Source organism: Chaetodon auriga, chromosome 16 (assembly GCF_051107435.1).
Source record: "Chaetodon auriga isolate fChaAug3 chromosome 16, fChaAug3.hap1, whole genome shotgun sequence".
NCBI lineage: Eukaryota > Metazoa > Chordata > Actinopteri > Chaetodontiformes > Chaetodontidae > Chaetodon > Chaetodon auriga.
In genome coordinates, this window is record NC_135089.1 from 9,732,663 (window position 1) to 9,758,715 (window position 26,053).

Here is a 26,053-nt window from a genome sequence, read left to right on the forward strand (position 1 = left end):
CTGAAATAAGTACATGAGGTCATACCGCCGTGAGGCTGCGAGCTGCAACTGGAGAGCGCACATGTGCCACATACTGTGGTGGAAAGTAAATGTGCTGAAGTAATGTACAATTCTGAGGTACTTTACATGAATATTTCCATTTTCTGCTACTTTATATTACTGGAATGGAATTCACAGGCCAATATTGTATCTGACAACTTTAGGTACAAGTTACTTTGCTGATTTCGGTATAAATAAAAAATATTTATCGGCAAATATTTCTGATGTAATTTATAAATTTCAATAAAGTTTTATTGATCCCTGAGGGGAAATGAATTAAAAGACCCTTACCAGCTTCAGCATTAATGTGATGTGCACATAAATGCATCGATACTGCCAGTCTGCACTGTGAGTACTTTTACTCTTGGTAAAAGTATGTATCTCTAGTAAGAGCTGAGTGTTTGTTCCACCCCCAGTGTCCAGATCATGATCAACTGCTGCCTCAAACATTCAGATTGCATCATGGCAGATAATATGATTGATCTGACGCTGCCCGCCTATCTGGGCCCGCCTGCCGCTGCCGCCACCATCCGTTTATCAGTATCAAATGCTTGGAGACAAAGGGAGCCAATGACATAATCGGGATCTTCAAAATGGACTTTGATTCCCACAAACCCCAGAAATAGCTGGCTGATGTCATTGAGCAGATGGTAATAAATCTGTCTGCAGTACAATCGCAGGTTGGCTGGGGGATGCTTTAGCTGAGAACACCTTGTTTCACTGTGTTTTCACATATGCACCCTCATGCTTGTTCATGCATACCTTTCCATTCACATGCAAATAGAATAACACGGTGGTTATTCACTACATTCATGCAAACACAGACACGTACACTTCCTCTACAATGCAGTCATAGTAACTTGATCCTGAGCTGTGCCAGTAAGTCTGACATTTCCGGATGGATTTCGTGTGTACGTGCAACATTCACTCACAGGTTTTGCGGTTACCATCCTGATAAGAGCGCCGATAGAGGTCTGAGATATGAGCCAGGCAGCTGATAGGGACGTTTCAGTGGATCAGAGGGGGTTTACCTGGAAGATGTCCTGCAATTCTAGAGGAGGCAGATCTTGATTGCAGGCTTTCCCTCAACAATAAGCTTTCCTCCATACCCCACATTGTCCAACAGGGCCTGACTCAGCCGCAGATGTTTGAGGATACTACCCAGGATGCATCAGTCACCCAGAGGAAAGCTTTGATCCTGGCTATACCCTCCATCAGTAAATGACTCCACATGTGTGTATGACGGGGCATTCAATGACCTTGCACGAAAAGTCTCATTGTAGACACAATGAAGTCATATCTGGGGACTATAAACTAACTACAAGGGAGAGCTGAATAGAGCCTATTGTTGCTGGTGCAGGTGTGTTCCTGCTCGAGCGAGTTGCAGGAGCCCTCTTTCATCTTCTCAGCTTGTTTCCTGATTTTAGATAGCTGGTAATAAAAATGCAGCTGCATCGTCAGTCAGTATGTATGCATTTCTTCTTCTTTCGCTGCACTGTTCTCTTTGTTTCTCAAACCACCGGCGACAATAATCCCCATTCTTCTCTGTCGGCCTTTCGCTGTAGATGTGAAACTCCTACACTTTGAGGTTTGTGACCTCTGCAGACAGCAACTCAGTGTCGCCGAGAGGCCTAACAGAGGGAGCTCCTGTCTCCACGGCCTCTCCTACATACTCCAGATATGTATTCTGATTGCGGGCTTCACACAGAGGAGCTCAATGAGACTCCTTTTACTTCTCCTCTGCAGCTTTTTTTTTTATTATTTGATTTTTTCCAAGATTAACAGAATCATAATAAAAAAAAAGAGTGCTACAGTAAGCTGGTCCTGGATCAGGGCTCAGAAAGGAGCACTGCAGTCCTCTCACTCTCTTCAAGGCATTTCCTTTCATCCCCTTGTAGCTAGGCACTCCCTGTAGACAGGAAATTCTTCTGGAGCCACTCCAAACCACGTCGTCCTTTTCCCTGTTTTTTCCCGCTTTTTAGCTTGAAATCTTGGAATCCTAGAACAGTTTGTCCCAACCCTCGACCTGCATGTAAACAAACAATGTGCCTGTTCGAGAAATCGCTCGGGCTTATCCAGCTCCCAGCAGAGATTTCTGCAGTGCCGCATGCCTGTAATTAATAAGCTGTACAATAAGCTGCAATCAACAGGAGATAGTACACAGGATGCTCCATTAAGGCCTGAGATAAATCGTAAAAAACCCAACAGGGAAAAATGTGCTTCTTTTCACACCACATTACAAAAAAAAAAAAAAAAAAAAAACCTACAGAGTTTCCCAGAATGAGAGCCACCCACAGTTCAATGAATGTGCAGAAAAATCCCACAATACCATTTTCCCCCTGGGACAAACAACCTTCTGTCTTGTTCACACAGTTATTCTGAAGGCCCTTCATCAGCAAGTTGACTACAAAAAGTATTGTATGCAAGAAAAAAAAAGTTGGATTCATCTTTCCAGTAAATCTAATTGATGTGGCACTCAGACAGCAAGTATCTCTCAACTCAATTCTATTCAGTCAAATTCAATTCCTCAAGCTGATTACATTCAGGAACAAATACTTAAAGTTAGGGTGGCTGCATCATTTCTCAGATGTAATTTAAGAATGCCAGTAAGTGCAGTTAGTCCAGTCCGCCCGTTCATTGTTAAAGCACCTTTATTTAGCTTGGCCACCTATCATTTATAGCCAGGTCGTAAAGGACTGCAACGTGATAGTACCTGTTTTCACTCTGTCTTTAATTACTTCAGCATTCATGTATACGGGTCAGTATGTCACAAAGAAACGGTACCAAGATAATATTTAAACAGGAAGAAGTGCAGCAGTTACGGTCAGTAATAAGTTTTAGGAAAGTTTTATTTCTCATGGAGAGACTAGGGACGCCTCATTTCAAACACAGGCCTAAAGTTCATGAAATAAAAACAGCAGCTGCTCAGCTTTAATGTTCAGATTTAAGATTCTGTGGCGTTGTGTCAAGTAAAAGCTGAAGTGAGGCCCCCAATCTTCGTCTTCTCCTCTTCTCCAGCTAGTTTTAATTAGATGCTTTGCAGGATTTTCGATTCTCAAACTTACACAACTGCATGTTTGTGGGGAAATACTCTGAAATGATCAGTAAATCATATGTTCCACATCCCGGCAGTATTTTACTCTCTGCGCTGACCACAAGCCAAACTTTTACTGTTTTTCACTATCAGTGCTACAACCTCGCTCTCAGCGAGCTTGTTTTTGCACACCAGAAAGATGCTGTGATATACAGTAAGTATGCTGTTTGAATGGTTATATGAGTGCGTGCCAGGCAGAGAGCGAGAGATACATGAAGAGAGATAGTGGAAGGGGGGAAGGGGCGGGAGAGACTTTGTTGTGGCTGTTTTTCTAACTCCCTTTCTCAGAAATCCTGCCCTGAGGATAAATGCAGTGTCCCTCTGCAGAGCAGGAGATTCCTGAAGTGATTTGAACAGGATTTGTTCTTCCAGTAAAGCAACAATACATCTGTCAACACAGCACCTGAGGTGTGTATGGACCTAAAACACCGAATCTCAAAAGACGTTCTGCGTATGAGCAGCACTTGGCTCCATTCTGTCTGTGTGTGATGATTTTTTGGGTCTTTTTTTGCATTAACTGGGTTGTAGTGTTACTAGAGATCTGATGGGATGCTGTCTTTCACACCTTGTACTGTTTTTTCTCTAAAAGCAGTGATGATTCACAGCTTTTAACCGTAACTTCAAAGTGTATGTATGCACAACTGAAAACCGAGAAACCTGTTAAAGCACATTCTGTGCAGCTGTGAACTGGTTTGCAGGAAAATGCCCACCAGGCTGCGTTGCATTTCTGTCTGCACGCCTGTCTGTGTGTAACATTCTTTTGCCTGCATGAGCCCATACGAGAAAGGGCCCTTCTCATGCCAGCTGAGGTCAGGTCCGGACACGGTGGGGTGCACCCTTCTCCCACCGCGGTGGGCTGAGAGGCAGGGGGAGGCCTCCAGCGCTTCTGGGAAACAGTCTGGGCCTAATTGGAGCCCGACTGGTCTCACATGTCTCCACTTACTGGAGGAGACGGAGGATCCCGCTGCCTGGCCTATGACAGCTGCTGTAGGCCCAGGCCTTTCCCACTTCATCAGCATAACCACAGAGAAGTGAATTTACCAAGCAGGCCTGACATGACAGCATGACTGAGTGGTGTGGTCTGCTGCGTTTGGGTGCAGTGAGGTCAGGTACTGCTCTGCGCCACTGTGCCACATATTGTGTTTGTCAGACGAGTATTTGACCTTGATAAATCCCTCTCGGCACAGTTTGTCCCAAAGATCTCCTTTCTGTACAGTGTGTGAACCCTCCTCCTATTGTTCCCTCTCAATTCATTCTGAGTAAGGAGTGACAAACTCGCTCCCCCCACCCCCACCCCCACCCCCGGCGTACAGTGTATTACGTTCCCCTTCTCACGCTCTCATGCACACAAACTTTTCATGTGCCTGCTGATCCGCGCTGCAGTGAGAAATACGAGAAGTGAAGAACAGCGCAGATGGTGAAAAACAAAGACTTCCCTGCTGCTGCTGCTGCTGCTGCTGCTGCTGCTGCTTCACCACCACCACACATTCTCAAACTGCTTTTTTTCTCAGCTTACTTCTTTTTTTTTTTTTTTTTTTATCGTGGCAACGTGCCTCTCATTTCCCATCAGTCACGGTCACCTCCTTGGCCCTGCTCTGTAATTCTCAAAAACGTCATGATCATCCTGTTTTACAGCAGCGGTGCAAAACATTGTTTGACTGCAGTCGTACAAACTGACTACAGGCAATTTAAGATCCACTTTGTGTTCTCAGCAAAACTCTATTAATTTAATATCAGAATGCACAGATGCAAAGCAGGAATCTTGCTTTGCGATCGTCTTGCTGTTATGTCTTTGCAATGCACATCTGGAACAAATTGTTTCATAATTTGTACCCATGTTCCCCCAAAACACTGCAGGCTGTGGCCCAGAGGAAAATATCATACAAATAAGCACCTATTCATTTAGCCTTGAATTTGGGTATAATTTAGTTTTGCTGGAAAACAGAAACAAACAGATTTTAATCCTTCTCAGATCAAAGCCCTTTTCAGAGCAATTCTCCTTTTGCTTTTTGCCTCTTGCTGCTCAGATAAACATGTCTCGACTTGAATAAACTCAGGTATTCACAAGCTTTTAAACCCCGTGACAGAACTGTTGCAGGCTTTCCTTTATCACTCTGCTTTCTGGCCTGCTACCTGCTCAACATTACCCATGAGTCTCTGCAACGTTACAACGTATGTGTCAGTACAATTTAGCTTCACTGTGAACTCTCAGCTGGGACTGAAGCTGACTCGTTTCATTAAGGGAGTTTTTAAAATTGCAAATTTTGTGCATCATTTAGTAGAAATATGAAGTTAAATCTAGGAGTGAAGACAGTATTTGAGTCAAGTCGAATGGCGCAAGACACTTTCTCAGCCACAGAGGATTTTAATACAAATGTGCACAAGGCGACATCAAGGTAATTCCTTTCTCGTGAAGTCATTGACTGCAACCCATAATATCTGAGTCAAGCTCAGCAGACGTTATCAGAAATCCAGAGGTGCACGTGCACACTGTGTTTGAGCCTGAATGCTGATAACAAACACGGCCTGCTGTTTCCTGCGTGCCCGTTCCATTGAGGAAAAAGTCATTTCTATTGATTGCTTTTCCAGGCATCATTTAATATGATACATATTCACTTGTAAATATCGACCTTTCCCTGCTGCCCCGACGTTTGGCCATAAATACGTTAAAAGCGAGCTCATGAAAAGATGTGAAACGTTATGAAGCTGTAAATAAAGCCTGGATTTAAACAGTAACAGCTTTGTTTTTTTTTATAGAGGGTAAATGTGGTTGAACTAGTACAAACTTTGAAAGTTGAGCATTTAGAGGGAATGATTCAATTTCAGGACAGCCCTCACGTGGAAGTGGTGTTCAGTATTCATGGACATACAGTAGCATGGCCTCACTTTCCCCATAATTTAATTAGTGCTTGATTTGGCAAGACTGTAATTCATCTGAAATTAATAAGAAACATAAAAATGCACGTTTGACTTGTTTCCTTGCTGCAGTTAACTCAGCAGTCCTTATCATACACTGCCACCTGCTGGTTATTTCAATACCGTGACCTGCTACTAACAGCCAGTTTAGTAAAGGATACTCACAGGCAGCGTTGAGACAAATTTGTCTTTATTTCAGCTTGATTAAATGGTAATGATCAAAACCTCAAATCAAACGTTATTGAACAGAATAACAAAAGAAAATGGCACAACTAATAAGAAACCAAAATGAAGACAAAACATCCACTATACATTTAAGTATGTACAACTCTGATAAATAAACCAATACTGTCTAGAATTCTGATTGTTTTGCATTTTTCCTTATTTCTCTAGGATTAGTGAGCAGAGAGCAAGAGAACCAGGAAACAGAGAATGACAATGAGGAGAATGACCAGCAGGCACAGATGAAGAGAAGGGAGACGACTGCAGACGAGAGCGGAGACGACAGCCGCTCGATGCACATCTGCAAAACTGTACCTCAACACAGCTTTTGCTATTCGACCAGCCGACATGTCGCTGCCTCAGCGCGAGCAGTCGGCCATCCTGCCCCTCCACCGCAGTACATTCCTCACACAACTAGCAGTTTTGTATTGTTTCACATCACTTTGGATCCTGAGACGGCAGACAACCCATTCCTTTCCACGCGTAGCTTTGATGAACCACATGTTTATTTGTGCTGCTTTAAAGCCTCTACAACAATATGCAATATATTATGTCTTATACATAAACAACCTGAAGCACACAGTATTGTACAATGATCAATGAGGTTGGGCTGAAGGCTGAAAACGACGCCAGTTTGTGTTTTACCATTAAAAAGGTAACTCTCGACAAAGAAAACATAGAAAAGGCAGGAAACGAAGATTAAACGTTGTTCGACTGGGAGAAGAAAACTGTGAATTACTGTCGCTAACCAGCAGCTTTTCTCATCACATTTCATCTAGAGCGCCAGGCACTGTGCAGCAGTAAAAGTAACTAACAATTAAATTGCTTTTTTGTATGATACAGCAATAGAAAGTGGTCTGTGTTGGTGAGAGCAAGAAAAAAATGTATGGGAAGAAAAAACTAAAAAAGGGCCACCAGTTCTTAATTCCAGGCAACTTAAAACCTCAAGAAGACGCCCGGGGTGATAAACAGTCATCCCCTTCACAAAGACAATAATCCTGCATCTCCAGGAAATGAACAGCGAGAGCCAGATCCAACACGGAGACCCTGTCCAGACAAGCAGACCCTCTCATGCGCAGCAGTGCGTCCCCACACTGCAGCTTCACATTTACAAAAAGAAAAAAAAAAAAAAAAACAGTTCAGTCTGGGACACAGATGAGGCTTTCATTCCTCACATGGCTGTCGTGTTGTGAACGGGATCCACGTCAACGGCGACGTGGAAAGTTTCAGAACATCGAAACAATCTCCTGAGTGGCAACTTCTTTTTTTTTTTTTTTTTTATTCAGAGAAGTTTTTGTTTTCTTTTTTCTTTTCTATAAAATCCCTAACAGTTGGCAAGTTAGACCCTTCCTCCCCACCACCCCCCCTGCAGTTTCTGTTGCGAGACCTTTTGTTTTTTTGTTTTGTTTTTTTTTTCTTACAAAAGCAAACAAACAAAAAAAAAGACCGGAGAGGAATCGACGGTAAAAGCTGTAAAAATAGACACGTGTTACCCTAACATATTAAAGCACATCAGAAAGGCTCTTTACTTTTCTTTCTGAATATTTTGGTTGGGGTGCCACACTCGGTCAGACCTGCTGAGTTTAAATGATGAGTGCTACGGGGGGGCTGCATGAGTGTATGCACGTTGTGTGTGTGTGCAATGTATATGGGAATATGGGAATTGTGGTTTTTTTTTTTGATTTTTTTTTTAAAGCATCTTCAAAGGGGATTTTGCTGAGTTCCACAGCAACATTCCCGTTTGGCCTCATACACAGAGAGCACATACAAAGCTGAGAGAGAAAGAGAGACATTCAGACAGGAGGTTAGAGGAGGCTTTGGCCCTGACTCTTATCTAGAAACCCCAGCATGCTTCCTGTTTTCCTGGCCTGTAGAGTCTCAAAGCCAGAGCTAGTATGTATCCTAGAGAAATCCCCTGGAGAGGTCTGAGGCAGACCTCAACCGTGGCCTCTGCACAGGGCCAGACAGGGCGAGCAGATACCCCCGGACCCCTGCTCCGTCAAGTGCAACATCAGGAGCGCTGAGCAGCCCTAGTGCCTCTTCATGGACGACACCTTCTTCTTCCTGGCTGCCAGCATCTCGTAAAAGGGGTCTCTGCTGATGGCGGCTCTGTGGGAACAGAGGACAATGTCAGTGATAGCAACGGCACCCGCGTGCAAACTGCTGCACTGATGCAGAGCTGTGATGGTAAAACATGGTGCATTTGCAAGCAAGTTTCTGCTTCTTCATTCTTAGAATTTATGTGTGGATGCGTTTGATAAAAGTCAAATGAGGCTGTAAAAACTTCTCCTTTCATTTTTAACCGTTTGTTTTGCTAACTTCGAGGATCTGCTCAGCATAATCAACACTAATATTTCTTCCCCCATTTGTCATTTACATTCTATAACCGGAAAATCTTCTGAACTGTGCCGATCACGAGGACCTCATTTACCGTACGCTGCGGTGATCGGCATCCGCAACAGGAAACACCTTGTGGAAGTGTGGAGACGTTGTGAAAATTTCAAAACAATCTGCTCCAACTAGGGCTGCAAACCATTATTACGAATATTTTGGTCAATACTGAGATCACAGTTATTCAACATTATTTAACACTGAGTTTGGAAACATCATGCATTTATTGAACTTTAGATTTGAGTCAAATCTTGTACTATTGTGTCAGTTGGTCGAAATGTTACCAAATACAGCCACACTTCACTTCACGGCAAACACTGCACAGCAACACTTCCTGTTTACAGGCCGCAAATTATGGAAGCTGTAGTTCTAAAACTTGAGCACAATTATCCCCCAAATCGAAGCAAGATAAAGAACAGAGAAGAGAAAACCCTTGACCGACAGCCATGAGCCTTACATGCAAGTTACAAACACACCCTGTATCATACTGTGCATCTGAGAAGCGACAGGAAAAACATTACTTGATGCTGTTCATCCATTCATCTTTCTCCTCCGCAGTGGGGGCGGAGATACGGTAGAAGGTGTGGTTGCCCTCCACGACGCGCCCGTCAGCCTCGGTCTTACAAGCTTTTATCACCTGGTCCTTGTTGTCAGGAATGAAGAGCTCAAAGCAGTTCTGCAGAAGTGAAGTGGGTGGAGGTTAGAGGTAGAGACAGTGGAGAAGTACAAAGCCGTAAATTTGAAGAAATAACAGAATCCTTTAAACTATTAATGCAGTTCCCCCATGCAGTTCCACATGTGTCCATATCTATGTCATATAAAAAGGTTTTGAGGAAGAAACTGCGAGTAGAAAGGATTTTCAATAAAACCAGCCATCAAGCTTCAATGATCAATTATGTCTACTGATCTCTAGATAAACCTCAAAGGTTAAAACTGTGGAAATTAATGTGAAATAATCCCAGTTGCCAGTTTTCTAAATGGACAGCACTGGAGGGAGTCCTAAAATACCAGCCCTGCTCTAACTGGGTGTAGTCACAGAATGAACCAGCAGAGGGAGCTGCACTCACAGGCTTCTTATCCTCCACCTCCTTGATGCTCAGGTTCTCCAGTGGGATGATTCCTCTTGGCTCTTTGTCCTGGACAAATATAAGAAATGCAATTGACAGAGCGCTGCATGCCAGGGACAGCAGGAACAAAGTGAGCGGCGTTTTCACTGTGACAAACTAAGCTGTACTCACTGTGGTGTACTCAAAGTAGTACAGACAATTGTCTGTGAGGATGAACCACCTCCTCTTCCAGGTTTTAACTCGTCCCCCTGCGGAGCAAGCAGTCAGCGTCAGAGAGAGTCGGCAAGAGAGGAAGGGAGAGGAACGAGCACCGAAGCACCGGGTCGAGCAGCAGACAGGCAGACAGATGAATGGGCAGACAGACAGATGACGGCTCCAGAGGACTCCTTTTACCCAGAACATCCCGCTATTCACCCCGATCCACCATCGCACCATGCGCTCACCATCACCACAAATGCATAGCCTTCAGTTCTCTGAGTGTTTTTTGGACTTAATAACCATTCATTCCTCCTCGCCTTTATTTGTATAGTTGAGGGTTTTTAGCTATTTTCACACCTAAATTTTAACAACAGCTCGGACTCTTAACAGTTCAATAGCTAATGAATGCCTCATTAAGGGAAACTGGAAAGCTACATGTCCTCCATAAATGTCTTGGTGTGTCTGGAAACTCTCCTCACTTGCTGTCTCTGAGGAGTAAGGCAGGATCGATAGACAGGACGTAGATCTATGTGCTTTGTATTTACTGAACTTAATGAACTACCACCTAAATGAAGTTACTAAAGGACAGTTATAAACGTGGAAAGCACTGCAATCAATATATCTGAGGATTGAATGTGGAAAGTCAGGAGTGACTGAGGATTAGGTTCTCTTTCACGCTGGGTGGGGGCTCTCATGGTTGACTCTGCGCTTGCTGATCTCTGACCCCCTTTTATCACCCATGCTTCCTGTGAGGGGAAACCTGATCATGGTAGCAGATGGCAGTCTCGCTCTGGGAGGATGGGATGCCAACAGACTGAGGAGGGCAGGAAGCTCAGTGCCTGGAGCTATGCTCGGCCTCTCTACAGGCATCTCAGACTTGAATTTCCTGTTTTGGCTTTGTTAAGTTGCTTCTCAGTCATATAGAAACAGTGTCCAGTGAGACGTGAGTGGGGGGGGTTCTCTCTAAACATGACATTAAGACCTAAGCCTTGTCTAGACTTGGCTATCCCACCACCAATGTTAGTAAAAAGCTGCATCGTGAAACCCATCTACCAGGATAGAGGAGACTTTGAAGATGTTTATATCCAGACATGTTAAACACGCTTGTATTATCATATAGCAGCAGTAGCGCTGTATATGATTTCCCATCATATCACAGACATCATGATAGGTCAAACACTTCAGTCTATGCTTGTTATTTTCTACAGGCGCCATCAACACGCTTCACTCGACAGGCGGAGATGGAGAGTCCCTCGCCACATCTCCACTCGTCAGCGTGTTGCGACAAAAAAAGCAGACAAACAGAGAACACAGACGCGATGGCAGAATCACACAGCTGACGGCCTGAGAGTTGATTGGGTTGGGCTGGAGGCTGTGATTGGTTTCATGGTCATGTCACTTCCTGTCACGCCAATAAAGAGAGATGACCTCCTCCTCGTGCAAGAATGTCTGGGACGAGGCGGGACGTCCCAGCGGATTGTTGCAGAGGCGCGTGGATGGTGCTAGGCCGGAGCGGAGCTGAGTGGAGGGAGGCACCCATGCAAGACGGGACTGTGGGAGGCTGGGCGAGTGGAGGTTAAGAGGGAACAGGTTTTCTTGTAAATCATATCCAGCTGTTGACAGGTTTATGATCCTTTGGAAATGATTTATCTTGTCAGGGTAAATTAGTAACTGGCTTTTTTTTTTTAGTGCAAAAGGGTGCCCTAATCACATTCAATTAGCACCTTCTTGCACCAGGGCATTAAGTACAATAATGCACAGTCAAACTACTAACAATGTGCACCTGAAGTCTATATTTAGCATGCATGAATCATTTGAACCATGCCCGAATCCCTTTCAGCACACTCCTCTGCCCACGCTTCTCTCCCACAGTTTGGTCCAGTCCGGTCCAGCACCACATCGGGCCGCAGCCACACTGTTACCCTTCAGATCCACTTACAGCATTAGATAAGGAGAGCAGAGCCACACTGTTGAAAAGGTGCAGTATTCCCTTTTCCATGCAACCCGAGAGCAAGAAACAGTAAGCCAATGGGTAAATGGGTTCCATCAATTTGGAGTTAAGCAAAAGTCCTTTGTTGTTCTCGCTTTATGGAAAAAAGGGATAATGCAGCTTCTATAAAAACGGAGATCAAAGAGAGTGACCACCACAGCATACAGAGAAAAGAGGGTCAAAATGCTCAGTAGAGTGGTCACAAAGCATCAGCTCCCCGAGCCGAGCCCACGGGGTGGCAAACGATCCCGGCGACCGCCCACAGAGATAAAAGAGTGTGGACAAACCACCAGCTCAATGAGAGACTGAACAGACAAACATCTGAGGTTCGAATGAGTCAATGGAGAGACAAGAAATACATTTTTAAACAATCTACAGACAAAACAAACCCCTGTGCGAACGTATAAAAATGAGGAAGAGAACAGAAGCATGGCGGACCACCAAAAGCACCTGAGAGCTGAGAGATGGACTAGTGTTTGGGAAGAGCAGGTGTACATACCTCCTGAGGAAAGACAACAGCCAAAATCATGGGAACAAACAAACGAAGAGGAAAAGGAAAAAAAAATCAAATTAAATGATAAGGAATTATTGCACCACAGTCCTGTTAATCTGGTTCCAGGGAGGCTTTTTGATGCATCGCTTTACAGCTTTCAGTTTTAATTTGAGAAGACTGAGGGTCAACAGATTTGGCATATCTGCTGTTATTGTATCAGTCCACAAGGGGGAGCTCTACTGTAAAGCACTACATTAAAATATCGCCTCCATTCAGGTCCATTTCTGTGCATTTTACCTTCCACCCGGAATGCTTTACTCAATTCTGCCAATTTGGAGTAATTGGAGAAAGAGTAATTCCCTCTCCCTTTGTGTAGTCGGTTGTAAAGATTCACAGCGACTGAAAGATTCAATTTCACTTGGCACATTCATGCTTTATTAGATTCATTGTGAATCTGTAAAACAGAGAGAGAGAGATCTCAGAGGAAACAGAGGATGAAGAGTTCAGGGCTCCAGAGTAGTGCTTTTCTGTTCGTACAGTGGCTCTGACCAGCAAAAAAAAGTACCAGCTGATATCTTGTGAAAAGTTTGTAATCATACAAGTATACGTGTGTGTGCATGTGTTTGTGTCTTAACATACGTTAAAGTCGCAAATTAAAAAGGTCATGACAAAAGGTCCTAAAAATGACATGATAATATTGGTTAAATTCAATTATATGTATAATTATATTATTGTATATCAAAATATCCAAAGAAAAATGCCCTTCCCCCCAAAAAAACTCTAATCAAGGCGAAAAAAAATCAAACATTTTAAACCTTGTGTATGTACAGTATCTGTATGTTCGTGTATGTGCAGACACTTAATCTACAAGCTATAAAAGTCAGCACTCGGGCATGTCAGTGTATGAATATGCCCCGTCTTCAATAATTCAAAGGCCTCCACATGTGGTGGTCTGATCTCAGGGCCACATTCATAATACATTAAAGCGGGCAGAGATGTCTTCAGATGTCTCGGCCTGAGTGCATACACACCTATTCACATATGCTCACAGACACGTTCACACACTCACACCTAGGCTCGCTCACACACACACACACACACACACACGGGTGATTGACCTCAGGGGAAACATTGGTTATCACTTTATGGAGGCAGAGTTTCAGCCTTGTGCTGCTATGAAAAGACAACACAAAGTAATCTATCGGCACGGCCACACTGACGAGCCATTATTTTGGTATTTCAGTATGTGACCGCAAAACTGTGTGCATGTATTTCCAGTGTCACTCACCCAGTTTTAGCAGCCAGCCCTCTCGGTCTGGGTTGAAGAAAGTGTGTGTGAGGTCGTTGCCGTCATCCTCTGGGATTTTGAAAGGCTCATTCTTGATGCTCTCATACAGATTCTACAATTATAAAAGTTAACTGTGAACACAGAGCAGGTTTGACACAGGGATGCAGGGAAGAAACAGGAGCACGGTGCGATTTGAAGCCATACTGACCCTGAGCAGGTCTTCAGGTAAGTCTCCTCCATCGTTGATTCCTCTGTTCATAGAGATGAATCGCTCCACGGTAGGCTTGTCCTTCACATTTGGGTTGTGGAGGCTGGTGTTTAGCATGATGATGGCAAACGACAGGATGTAACAGGTGTCTGTAACACACACACACAAATAAGAGTGATCACGCCATAGAGATGGAAGAGCTTTATAAAGATGGAAAATGCTGTCTTGCTGTTTACCATAAAACTGCTGCCAGTGTTTAATGTAGTGTTTAAATATGAATGTCAATTAGCTGAGCTGAAAGGACTGCACTTAGGGGACCACAGTCGAACAGAGAGGAACAGATAGGCAAAGCTTCGTTAGCGAGGAGAGTGGGTGGGAGTGAAAGGCTGTGCGTGGGTAGCTAAGTATGCATGTGTGTTTCTGGCTGTGCCTGCTAATGTGTGCGTGTGTGTGTGTGTGTGTGTTTGCTAAAAGACAACGTGACCAGCACACGGCTGACGCAGCACCACTTTATCTGGCCCGTTAGGCTGTTGAGAAGTCCCATGCATTATTCACATCCATCTGCATCTATGTTAGAGGCAGTCGGCTGTCTGCTACGGGCATTATTTCCCAAAAGCCAGACAGTCTTCCATAACACAGTTCACCTCAGCAGACTTTGTGTCTGCTAAATAAAGCAGCTCAGATAAGAGTTCCATTGACATGCTATTAGATCTCAGTGCAATATGGAAAATTAAGGGCTTCGTGGAGACAGCTGGTATAATCTCTTAAGAAAGTTTAAATTAGTTGTTATTGTTCTTATTATTATTATTAGAAATTTGCTTACAGTAACTGTATTCATCAATACTGCTGACAAAACGTCTCTATTTTAGACTTAATTCACCAACCGTAAGACTTACTCAATAAAATTGAACCCTACCTGCAGTTCACACTTTGTTCTCTATTTCACTGGTCACATATTTACATTTATTTAACCAAAAGTCGGGCTGTATGTATGATGGTGCTACCTGTGGACTGGAAAACACCAGGGTTGCATTGGCAGTAGCGTTGAGCGAAGGCCTCCATCATGCGGTCGATCTTCTGAGCTTCTCCCGGTAGCCGAAAACTCCACAGGAACTGTCTGTCCGGGGACACAGCTCAGTAGTTAGCAACAGACTCACTTCCACTGTGAAAACACTAAGTGAGCTCTCTTAAGACATCAGACTGAAACCTACGGCTGCATCTTTACAAAATGCAAATAGGTTGACTGTATCACGCAAGGTGGCAAAGCTATGAAGATCTAAGCAAAGATTTGGTGAGTGTGTGGCAGACCGGAGGATGCAAGTTCCTGGGGAGATGCTGCCTTACCTTAGGGCCTGAACCAGGTTGAGGTCTGTGAACTCATGAAGCTCCACAAAGGCATGGAGGACTTGGATATTGAAGTCATCTCTACAGGAGACAAAACATGGCACATTTCTTATAGGTAAATATTTCAAAAGTGCTAATCTGCATAACCAATACAAAATGAATACACAAAAAGATTAGTGCTGCGACTAATAATTATTTTCAATATTGATTAATGTGCCAATTATATTCTCAAGTAATGGGCCAATTACTTGGGTTGTTAAATGTCAGAAAATGTTGAATAATACTCATAAAATTTTCCAAAGCCCAAAATTACCAGAATGTATTTCTAGTTTTGCCTAAAACCCAGAGATTTTTGATTTCCAATCACATCTGCAAATACTGTGAATTAAAACGAATTTTCTGTTGATTGACTAATTGATTCATTATTCTTGCTCTAGAAAGAACAGTACCAACACGCAAGTCTTTAACCGTGCATTTTCAGACGTGATTTTAAGGCTAAGACTAAACTAAACCAGACTAAACTGTCTGATTGCTGCCTCATTTGAAAAGAAGACCTCATCAGGAACGAGTCTGAGGACTCGGGGTGTGATCTGGTTCACACTCCTATCAAACCCAACAGAAGAGGAAAAACACCCTCCACCTCTCTTTCATTTATCATCTAATCTTGATCATGACATCATTCCTGACCTTCCTGCTCTTCAGAGTAAATGATCTGCCCTGTGAGATCATGAGAGGGCTCTAAGGAGGTTTCATACACTGAGTCATATCCAGGCGCTACTGGTCCCAGTGGACAAGCGACCAATCGTATCTCAAGGCTCCCCACGCTGCTCCAGCCCCTCCTTACAGAACACTTGGAGAGCTTGATCACAATCAAATGGAGAGCAGTCCTCATCAGCATGAGCTCCATTTCCTGGTTCGACCTCAGGACCACACCCTGACTGTAACACTGCCTGCCATATAGTCCCTTAGCAGTACATACCATAGATCAGGCCCATTATGATTTCCTGTATTATGTGTTCTCTCTAACTCGATCGTCTGAGGATGGTCTGAAGGACGGTTCAAACACACGCATTCCCGAGTCATGAGTCTCTTGATCACGTTGCTTTTGAATGAGTAAGATAACCAAAGACAGATGGGGGCTATTGAGTAACGGACATCGTCTTGAGAGGATGATCTAAATGTGGGACCAATAAAGAGTGTTTGGGAAAGGATGGGTGTGTTTTCTGACCACGAGGAAACACAGCAATACGGAAAGTATGCACTCGCTATTCAATGCTTTTATCAAACCACACGGATGAGGGTTGGTGAAGGATGATAGAGAAGTGTGAGAGGGAGATGGTTAGAAAAAAAATCAACAATCTCCATCCTGACCTCTCTCCGAGGTAATCTCCGATGGCTGTTTTGTTGAGGCCCTCGCCCTTGTAGAGGAACTGAGCAATGTCGTCGCTGGTATTCTTCAGCAAGTCATTCTCAATCAGGAACTGGATCCCCTAAGAAAGAGACAGGGCCCCAGGTTACACTCTGCTAATGAAAATGTGGGACAAACAAATCAATTTCTGAAGGATCAGTGAATTCCACCTACCTTTTTGGGGTCCATGTTGAATTTCTTTCGGCCCATGGCCACCTGTTTATTCCTCTGCATATTTTTCCTGGAACATCAGAGTTCAGGTTAGTTTCTCTTAAATGTGGTGCTAATGCTACATATGAACAAACTGTGGCATATAAAAAAAAGTACTTGGTCCTTAAATGCCAGAAATTTCATAAATCACAATTTCCCAAACACAAGCTAATGTCTTCAAATTGCTCATTTAGTTCAACCAACAGTCCAAAACCCAAATATATTAAATTCAATATCACAGAAAACTCACTGGAAAATATTCACGTTTGAGCAGCCAGGATAAGGGATTTTTGTGATTTTTGCTTGATGAACAGCTGAATCATTGCCTTTTCATGCATACATATTCGATTTTTTATCTTTTAGAAATGACTCTATCAAACTGCATGCAAATCCAACAAATTGATGGTCCATTATTGTACATATTCATCAGGGCTCAGACCATTCCAATAAATGTATTCACTTCATTTCCTGAAAGTGTCTTTCTCATTAACATTTTCCATTTGTTTGGCAGAGGTCCGCCTTTCCTCCCCCTGGACCGCCATGACAAAGTCTTGATAAAGCGTCTAACAACATGCATATGGGAATGTCTCATTTCTCAGGCCTCGCTTTATTCGAGGGTCAAAGTGCACTCCAAGTGTCCGCCATCACCATGGTTACGTCTCCGTCCCAGGCCGGTGAGAGGTCACCACTTCTTCCCACTGATTCACTCACACAAGCATTCCTTCGGCTTTTGTCTGCCAAAGTCCAACACTGAACTGAACAGATGCTCCACGCGGCTGAGAGCGCAGCCTATCGTGTACTTTCTTCAATAAATGGATCACAGCAACTCTGATCACAAGAAGGTGCTGTAACCCTTAATGGGTTTTAGATCCAGGAGAGAGCGCTTTAGGATTATTCGGTAGCTGATGGGATCCCTATCCACTTGAGTAGACCGAACCTGAGCACTCCCTCCCTTGGGACCATCCATTGTCTGCTTCTGCCCGTACACCCACTGCATTATTCAATGAGGCCTCCCATCATGGGGGTGTGCCTGATGAAACATTTAAACTGCCTTAAAAGCATGGCCAATTTGGGGAGCGTATTTGGTGAGACAGGATAGCCCGAGTTTGCCATCAAACATTAATAATTGACAGCTTCATTTGCTAAGTTAATAGAAGGCAAACGGCGAGCCGATTCAGGCAAAACACAGTGGGGAATGTGTGTGTTTGCGAGAAGGGTCAGATCCCTTTTTCTTACCTCTCCTCAGTGGAACCCAGGTTCTCTATCTCACTCGTCACTTCTGCTATCTCATCCTTCAGCCGCTGCAGAAAAGACAGAAGTGTCAGTTTTAAAATGTCACGAGTATGACGTGAGAATGAATTCATCATATGTCTACTAATTTCCCTCACACTAGGAGGCACGGAGGGGTGTGACCAATACAAACAACATGCAAATATTTGTCTAAAAAGACACAAGGGCTCTATTGAACAGTGCTGAGGGAGAGGCTACCAAGTTTGAATCACCTCTGTTTGTCTGAAAGCCAGGTGGCCTTTTATCACGTACAGTAAATAACTCGCATCAGAGCCATCAGCTCAACAAAGAGAGCAGGGTCACTTCTTCACACAGTGCCGCACATCCAGCTCCAGCTGATCCCTTAAAAAACTGATAGTAACTCTCTACATCTCATCAGCCAGTGTGTTAGCATGTGTGTGCTCTCCTAAACAATCCTCTCATTCTGAATGTGATTACGCAGAAAACATTCGGGGATAACCTCAATACAAATGGAGTAAGAAAGCGTAAAAGTGGATTATATTTTGTGTGCCGTTTTAGTGATTAATGGCCTTAGAGGCAGATTTAGTCGATCAAGCCAGGCCCGCTGGTGCCAGACTGGCGCAGTGAGGGCATAGCAGAATGTAGATGATGGAGGGGGTGATGTAAGCTTGATGAAAGTGCAGAATAATAGACTGTAGCATCAGAGAAGTCCCTTTACACAGACTAAGCTTCAACATTATGAGTGAAGGTTGCAATCATCGGGCCTCTTCATCCATATCCAGCTGCAATGTTAGTGTATCATTTCTTATGTGAAATACCAAGTACTATAAGCCAACCCACAAAGAGAATATCTGTGTTTTCAAGGCCTGCGCAATCACAACACATTCCTCAGATGCTTGCCTCCGCAAACAAAGGCTGTGCTCATACAGGAAAGCGGGTGGTTGTGGTGGGGGGGCGTTGACATGCAGGACCAGCAGAGGAGGGTGTGGGAGTCATGGAGGAGGAGAGGGGTCAGCGTGCAGATCACAGAGGAGGTGAGGAGGAGAGGATGGAGGCAGCCAGAGAAGGGGGATGGGCAACGATGGTGGCCCAGGCTCATAAAAGAGAAGGTGTCGGATCACGCCTCCAACGTTTGTCTGTCAGGACCAGCGGAAGTTGCCGACTGTGACATCTGGAAAGCAAACTGTCTGACAGTCGTTTGCTTACGGGGCTGGTTACTGACTGACAGAGGTGTCCTGAGCAGCTAGCTTTGATTATCAGCTGTGCTCTAGGGTCAAGGCAACAGCCCAGAAAATTATCATGGGCTATGGACAGGGATCAAACAAAGTACATTAGGGAAATTCGGCTGAGCTGATTTGAATTCTGGCTCTCTTTGGAAACCAGAGAGCACATGAGGGACATTCAACTGGCTGCATGAGCACGTTCCCCATAAGAGCATAATACTATTTTATCTGTATACAGAATCACTTGCTTATCTTATTTTTATACTCACGATATAACCATATAAAGCCCCAATTCATTAAGAACCAGCCAAAAGAGATAACTTATATCCATTAATGGAGGTCTTTGCTGACATATTTAGAGAATATGAATGGCTAAACAAGAAAAAGAGATGGTTTGCTCAGGAAGAGACCACTTGGCAGGAAATACCTCACATTCCACTTGGGGTCAAATGTTTTGAGGACTCCTTGGAAAAGAGAAATTTGCACGACTGGATAGAAGGTAAATGTTTAATCAAAAAGCAGAGGAGTTGCAGTTGTAGCTGAAGGCAATAGAAGTGAGCCAAATGTCTGGACACTGTAGGTCACAAGAATGAAGACTGTCTTGCCCCTTGAGCCTCTAAATCTCTCATTTTAAAGGGTGGATCACTTAAATATTTCTTCAAGATTAGTCCGACTGTGATATAAAGTTTAATTGGATCCAAGCAGCATAGTTAAATTAAAGAAACACTCTTTCAAAGCCAGGTAAAGTTGCGGCACCCTAAAATGTGTCACAGTTTTGTAAAATACTTACTTCAGGTGAAAATTAGGCAGTTTATTTTCTTTACTGACACTTTTTTCCCATTAAAAACTCCAGAAACAACTAAAATTGTATTTGACAATGTGTAGTTGTCTCACTTTTCCCTACAAAGGACCTGAAAATTAGAGTAAATATGTTTAAGATGGACATTTTCTGCCGTCAAACACATGGAGTTTGTGTCTGTTTTATGTATCAAGCCGCTATGTGTGTTTTTTGCACATATAAGTGTGGCAATGGCCTGCATATCCTATTCCAGTATTACCTGAATGTCCTCCAGCAGCTCCTGCTTGCGCCGGCGGATATTCTCCAGCTCCTGCTGCTCCTCTGGGGTGAGGTCGTCCGGCACTGGGGAGAGATGAGAGAGAAAATGAAGGGTTAGGATAGAGGCGCCCAAAATACAATGCACCTTTATCCTTTTCTATGCATATCTATCCCCTGAGGCGTGTCAGTGGACAGAAATGACATTACACTCTATCATTTTCCTTGATATCAGAAGGTGATTGAATGCTCACAGCAGGGGTTGTGTGGAGTATGCCACAAAGAATATGCAACGACAGTCATGGGGGATGTTTCTCAGCAGCAAATGATAGGAGGAAAGGAGGACATAACAGACAGCAAACAATCACTCTCACCAACAGTAACTCTCTGCAGTGTCTGTAGCGGAGAGGTGCACTTTGAAGAGGTCTGAACTTTTGTCCAGCTCAATGAAACAGCTCAGGTCAGCCAAGCATCACACGAGCATCAGCGCCAGAGTAGCACAAACGTGACAGATCTCAAAGCGCTGCAAGTCCTCCTGTCACTCACACTATGGGCTGTTATAATTAGTCTGTGCAGAGGACTGACGGGCGAGCAATGTGTCCCGATTGATGCCGTTTGTGTGTCTGTGTGTGCGCAAACCCCTACCTGCACTCCAAGCATAAAAGGGACAACACTAGTATCAGCACACTGATGATAGCAGCAGTCCAAGCACAATCCCTGTTCATTTACTTAAGCACTATGCTGGAAGACTTTCCCCTGACTCTCTCAATTTTATTTAAGTCTCTATTTGAAACCCATGCTATTCTTGCATCAGAAGTGCTTGGTAATCATCCTTAAAAGAAGATAATAACCGCTTGCTTGAAAAAAAAAATCTGCTTATTAGCAGGTAATTTTAAAAGGATGTAGATTTCACTTATTTTCACTAGCTGGAGAAAGAAAAAACAAAGTCCTCCTTTCATGAATTTAAAGCAATGTTGTTCTCAGGACAGGCATTAATAATAAATCAGTATCAGAGCTGCTGTGTAATACAGCAGGTCCACACATGGTAGTATTGCAATATTGACACAAACAATAATTATTGGTCAAGAAAATTATGAGTTCTGGCAAAAATGTGTATTTTGTGCAACTGTCAGCGCTGTCTAATAATAGAGGTAATTTAAGAAACTCCTTACAAGTGTTTTCAGTCTTTATGAATACCCATCATATACTGAATTTCCTGTGAAATAAAATTAAAGACTGTGCCCTCTGAGGTGTCAGACACCAATCATTTGGCTGCAAAATAACTGCCATACAGTATTTGACAAGGTCAAGAGCTGCGCAAGTCACAGCGGTCGTTATGTTGGACGATCATCTCTGTCACACACTGTCATTTTCTCTGATTCCCCCAGTGGCCAGGCAAAACCTCCTCCAGTGACCTCTCCTCCTCTCCTCATTACCACTAGCAGCAGAGTTCAAAAGGTTAATCTCTGATCTCTGAAAACATTTAACAAGGCAATGGTTACAGAGTTCTAGTAGCTGAGCAAAGAGAGGAATCTTCAACACAAGGTCTCATTCCACAACAGTATGATACCACAAATGAGACGGAAAAAATGTCCATTCTCCTTCAACTTCTTCTTTGCTTTCCTAAAAGAAATCATTAATTCAATGCTGGTCCCACATTATTCTGAGATACTGCAGTACAGTACAGTTCAAGAGTAAATGTGAGTGGCTAAACTGTGGACACCGTGTACCTGCAGTAACGGGTCAGTGCAATGAAGGTTACAAAAGCTGAACAAAAATCTGGCACAGCAATCAATAAAGCAAGGACGAGGCCAGCCATCCAGAAATTATGAGCTTCATTGTGCTTTGAGACCCACAAACATACACAGCTTCACAATTAGCAAGGTCAGCTCATTTAATTCTCCCTTAACAGAAGAATTAATCCAAAGGTAAACTCTCAAGTAAATGAGCAGCTAACAGTCGCCCTACAGAGAAGATGTATGCTGCATAACGGAAAGCACTTATTTTAATCACAGAAAGTATGCTAACCTAAACATCTTGGGGAAAATACCCATGACATTGACTGGAATGTCTGCTAATATTTAACGCAGCAACAATAGACAAAGGACCTCCAAAACGAGAGCCTTATAGCGGGCTGTTGAGGAGCTCCAAAACAAAGCCATGTTGTCTTCCTGTCTTGTTTTCAGACAGCTGGGGGAGCATGGCAGTCCACTCGAGGTTGACCTTTCACACATCATACCTCGCAGCCTACAGCATCCCTTGGCGAACGAGCCCCATCCATCCCAAATGTTCAGCGTATCCATGGCAACCATGGTAACCTCTGCACAACTGTTCTCACTTACAGAGGGAGCTGACAACAATATAAATAGTTGCACAACCTTTTTTTTTTTTTTTTCATCAGACAGTTCCCTCAAGAGCAGCTCATATTGGGGAAGACATGTTTGGATGCAGACCGAGATGCACAAAAACCACAACACACACTTAAAACAAAGTGTTGACAGGTCTGAGAAAGCAAGCGTCTTCTTGCATTGAATGACCCCGTCCACCGATCGACTGGACGAGATAATGTCATGTGGAGCAAACCCAGAGCAGGCCGAGTGTTCAACAGCACAAGAGAGACAGAACGGATGAGATTAAAGGAGGAAGTTCGTTCCTCTTTTTGGAAAAATGATGCAAGTTTGGGCGTCTGGCGGACGCTGAAGGGAGCCACGCCACACAAAACAGGACAGCAGGACCCAACACAACACAACCGCAGCGTTCCTGGTTCAGAGGAGAACCACAAAGTGAAGGACTGACAGGAGGGCAGAGCTGCAGAAAAGGACTATAATTTGACACAGACAAGGAGACAGACAGAAACTGAGTAAAGGAATGGAATCATTTGAGGATGGAAATCGTCTGATCGCTTGCACAAACAAGGAGCTTGTGGAAAATCAGCATCTTTCCTCATCAGTAGAGCAGATGCATGATGACAACTTGGTCCTGCAATTAAAGAGAAGGACTTCAACCCAAAGGCCTCCCTGCCACCCCATCTGACATGACCCGCATGATCAGACTTACTCAACGAGCCAATCAGGTGCACACGGCACTGCCCTCCTGACTCCACCCAAAATAATAAAACCACATCAGGGAAGGGAAAGGCCACACACACGCACGTGCAAGAGGTGGGCACCAAGTGGGTGTCATTTCCCAGAACACAGCAGACAACAGGGGGAACCCATCCACTTAAGTAAATGCTGAGAGCTGCTAGTTTCCCTTCCGACTGGGAGCGCTGCTTGGCTGTCATTCAGCAAACCTCTGCACTGGTAAGGCCAATGAAAAGAGGCTGTCATCAGAAACAGACAGGAAATGAGAAAGACAACTAAAGACAGGGCAAACAGGGTACAGTAAGAGTGATGGAGAGCACCTGTTCATGTGCAAGTCAAAGCTAATTAGCTTAATAAGACAGACTTACTGATACCTCAATAATATCCACCTCTTGCTGATGCAGTGATACCATATTCACAACATGCACTACCGATCTGCCCTGTCTATGTCTGACTTCAGGAGCCTCTCGGAAGCAGAGGGCCCCTCGAGCAATGTGACTGGGCCATGTGGTGATTTCCACAGGCTGAAAGAGAAACATGGGCCGCCTACATCTTCACTTTTTCAGGGACTCACGCTGCTTGGAAAACAGGTCATTCAGGGGAATCACATGCACATGGAGGCGTGCAGTCGTGCACATAGACTAGGGTACAGTCACATGCATTCGCATACGCACGCATGCGCAACACCCACACGCCGATGCCTAGGGGCCGACATAGTGTCCCCCCCCGCTGTGCCTGGCACCGTGTCAGCGCCCGGCAACTTGCTTTTTGTTTCAACTGTCAACACGAACACCATCTGACTGCAACTGTCCAAACTGTGATATTCAGACTGAATCCATTGCATCACTGCAAAAATGTCTACTCAGTTTCAATTTGAGAGATGATTAACCAAAGTCAGTATCAGGAAGCAAGACAGGACATTCATAGCAGGAAGAAAATGAAACTTATTTCGAGGAAAGTAATGAAACATTATTTGCATTTGAATCCTGAAAATGCTCCGCTCCGTTTTGAAAGGATAGTAATACATACGTTCTTTACTGGACTGAACAACGTCCTGAGACCAAGGTGGTGCAAAGCCATTTGGAAACGTGCGAGTGAGAGCAGATAGTGACAAGACATAAGTGCCCCTTTGCCAAATCTGGGACAGTTTAATCTGAGCTTTGTCCCGCCATGCTCTGGCCCTCATTACGCCTGAGTGCTGTTTAACCTAAATTTATGACTAGAAACACCCAATACATTCCCTTTGAGTATAATCATGGTGCCCACTCTGCCCACTGAATTGGTGCATCCCTATTCCCCCTTCAACAACTACATACAACCTCTTCTTGTGAAACTTGGGTTCCTTTAACATTTTTAACTCGCCATAAGGCTTCATGTGAGCCCAAATCCCATTTAACATTAATATTTTCAGGCAGTGTACGTCCTTCCCTTTTGCTTTTAAGAGCATCTGCAGAGTTTCTAGATGGGTAAAGCAGTTTTTAGAGAGGGCTGGGTCAGCAGAGCACACCAGGGAGGTGACATCAAGGGAGACACCAATTATAGTTCCTTCTCCCACAGCGACGGAGCCCACTAATACACATCCTGATTGCCATCCTGGCAGAAGAGGCAGACGTCTCATTTCCACCCAGATCACTGAAGAACTCTCCTTGGAAAATAAGGAAATTAGAATTCTGAGTGCTTGTAGGATCTCTCAGCCCCACCTCCCTGCAGATGTGACCCAATTTAAGGAGCTCCACTCAGCGCACAAGGACTTCAAAAAAAAAAACTTAAGAACTATATAAGCTCCTCACCTAGGTTGCCCTTTGTGACACAGCTACTGGACAGCGTCAAAAGACACACACATAGGTGAACTCATGTGCTCTCACCACATCTGAACGGTGAAATGACACAGGATCGATTCTCTCTATATCGTCTGCACGTCCTGCTGTGTTTTCGGGCTCTATGAAGGTTTAACGCTAAAATGTGGAATCCCGGTGCATCTCAGCAGCAGATGGAGACATCAATGAATATATTTACACCTCAACGCTGTCTGTGATCTGCTGACTGAGGGAATATGCAAAGAGATACACATCCATTTCTGCGGCCACGTGTCTGCGTGCCTGTTCATGATTACATTTTGATTAAGTGCGCACACTGATCGAGGGAGATGAATGACACAGGTGGCAGAAATCACTCCCTGCATAAGGTCCTTCATCTGTTGACAGCCTTTTTTCCCTCGATATATCTGAGTATGACACAGCCTCCAATTGGTCCCCACACCCTGTCCATTAGGCTTGATTGCCATTCTTCTTCTTCTTCTTCTTCCCCCATCATCTCTCGTCTCATCTACTCATATCTCTTCTTTGTATCCACTGATATTTCAGTCTTCATGCAATCTTATCTCCAAAATGCAACCAAGATCAGCAGTTTTCTACACTCCTCCTCCCCACCCCCTGTTCCTTAAAGCCGTTGTTGCCTTTGTTCTTACGGTTACATGGAAAGTTCCCTTTAAACGTGCTAAAACGCACCCTCCACCCCCAAGGTCTCTGTAGGCGCCAATCAATCGACCTCTAGCCTAAACCAATAGCGTGCCAG

At 44.0% G+C, this 26,053-nt stretch overlaps 1 protein-coding gene across 4 annotated transcripts in view; it reads right to left on the bottom strand.

Moving 5' to 3' along the window:
• Positions 1-6,922: 6,922 nt before the first annotated feature.
• The window catches only part of cyth1a (cytohesin 1a), a 39,584-nt gene continuing 20,453 nt past the window's right edge, over positions 6,923-26,053 (bottom strand). For 2 of the 4 annotated variants that reach the window (XM_076752367.1, XM_076752368.1), the window contains exons 2-13: positions 20,401-20,483; positions 18,105-18,169; positions 16,833-16,899; positions 16,622-16,740; positions 15,251-15,331; positions 14,911-15,023; positions 13,907-14,055; positions 13,698-13,810; positions 9,901-9,979; positions 9,730-9,798; positions 9,184-9,338; positions 6,923-8,380 (exon numbers count right to left, since the gene is read on the bottom strand). In XM_076752367.1, coding sequence (XP_076608482.1) covers positions 8,302-8,380; positions 9,184-9,338; positions 9,730-9,798; positions 9,901-9,979; positions 13,698-13,810; positions 13,907-14,055; positions 14,911-15,023; positions 15,251-15,331; positions 16,622-16,740; positions 16,833-16,899; positions 18,105-18,169; positions 20,401-20,483 — 1,172 coding nt within the window. In that variant the 3' untranslated portion in view covers positions 6,923-8,301. The remainder of the gene's footprint in view (positions 8,381-9,183; positions 9,339-9,729; positions 9,799-9,900; positions 9,980-13,697; positions 13,811-13,906; positions 14,056-14,910; positions 15,024-15,250; positions 15,332-16,621; positions 16,741-16,832; positions 16,900-18,104; positions 18,170-20,400; positions 20,484-26,053) is intronic. The other 2 variants (XM_076752365.1, XM_076752366.1) reach the window with 1 other exon arrangement.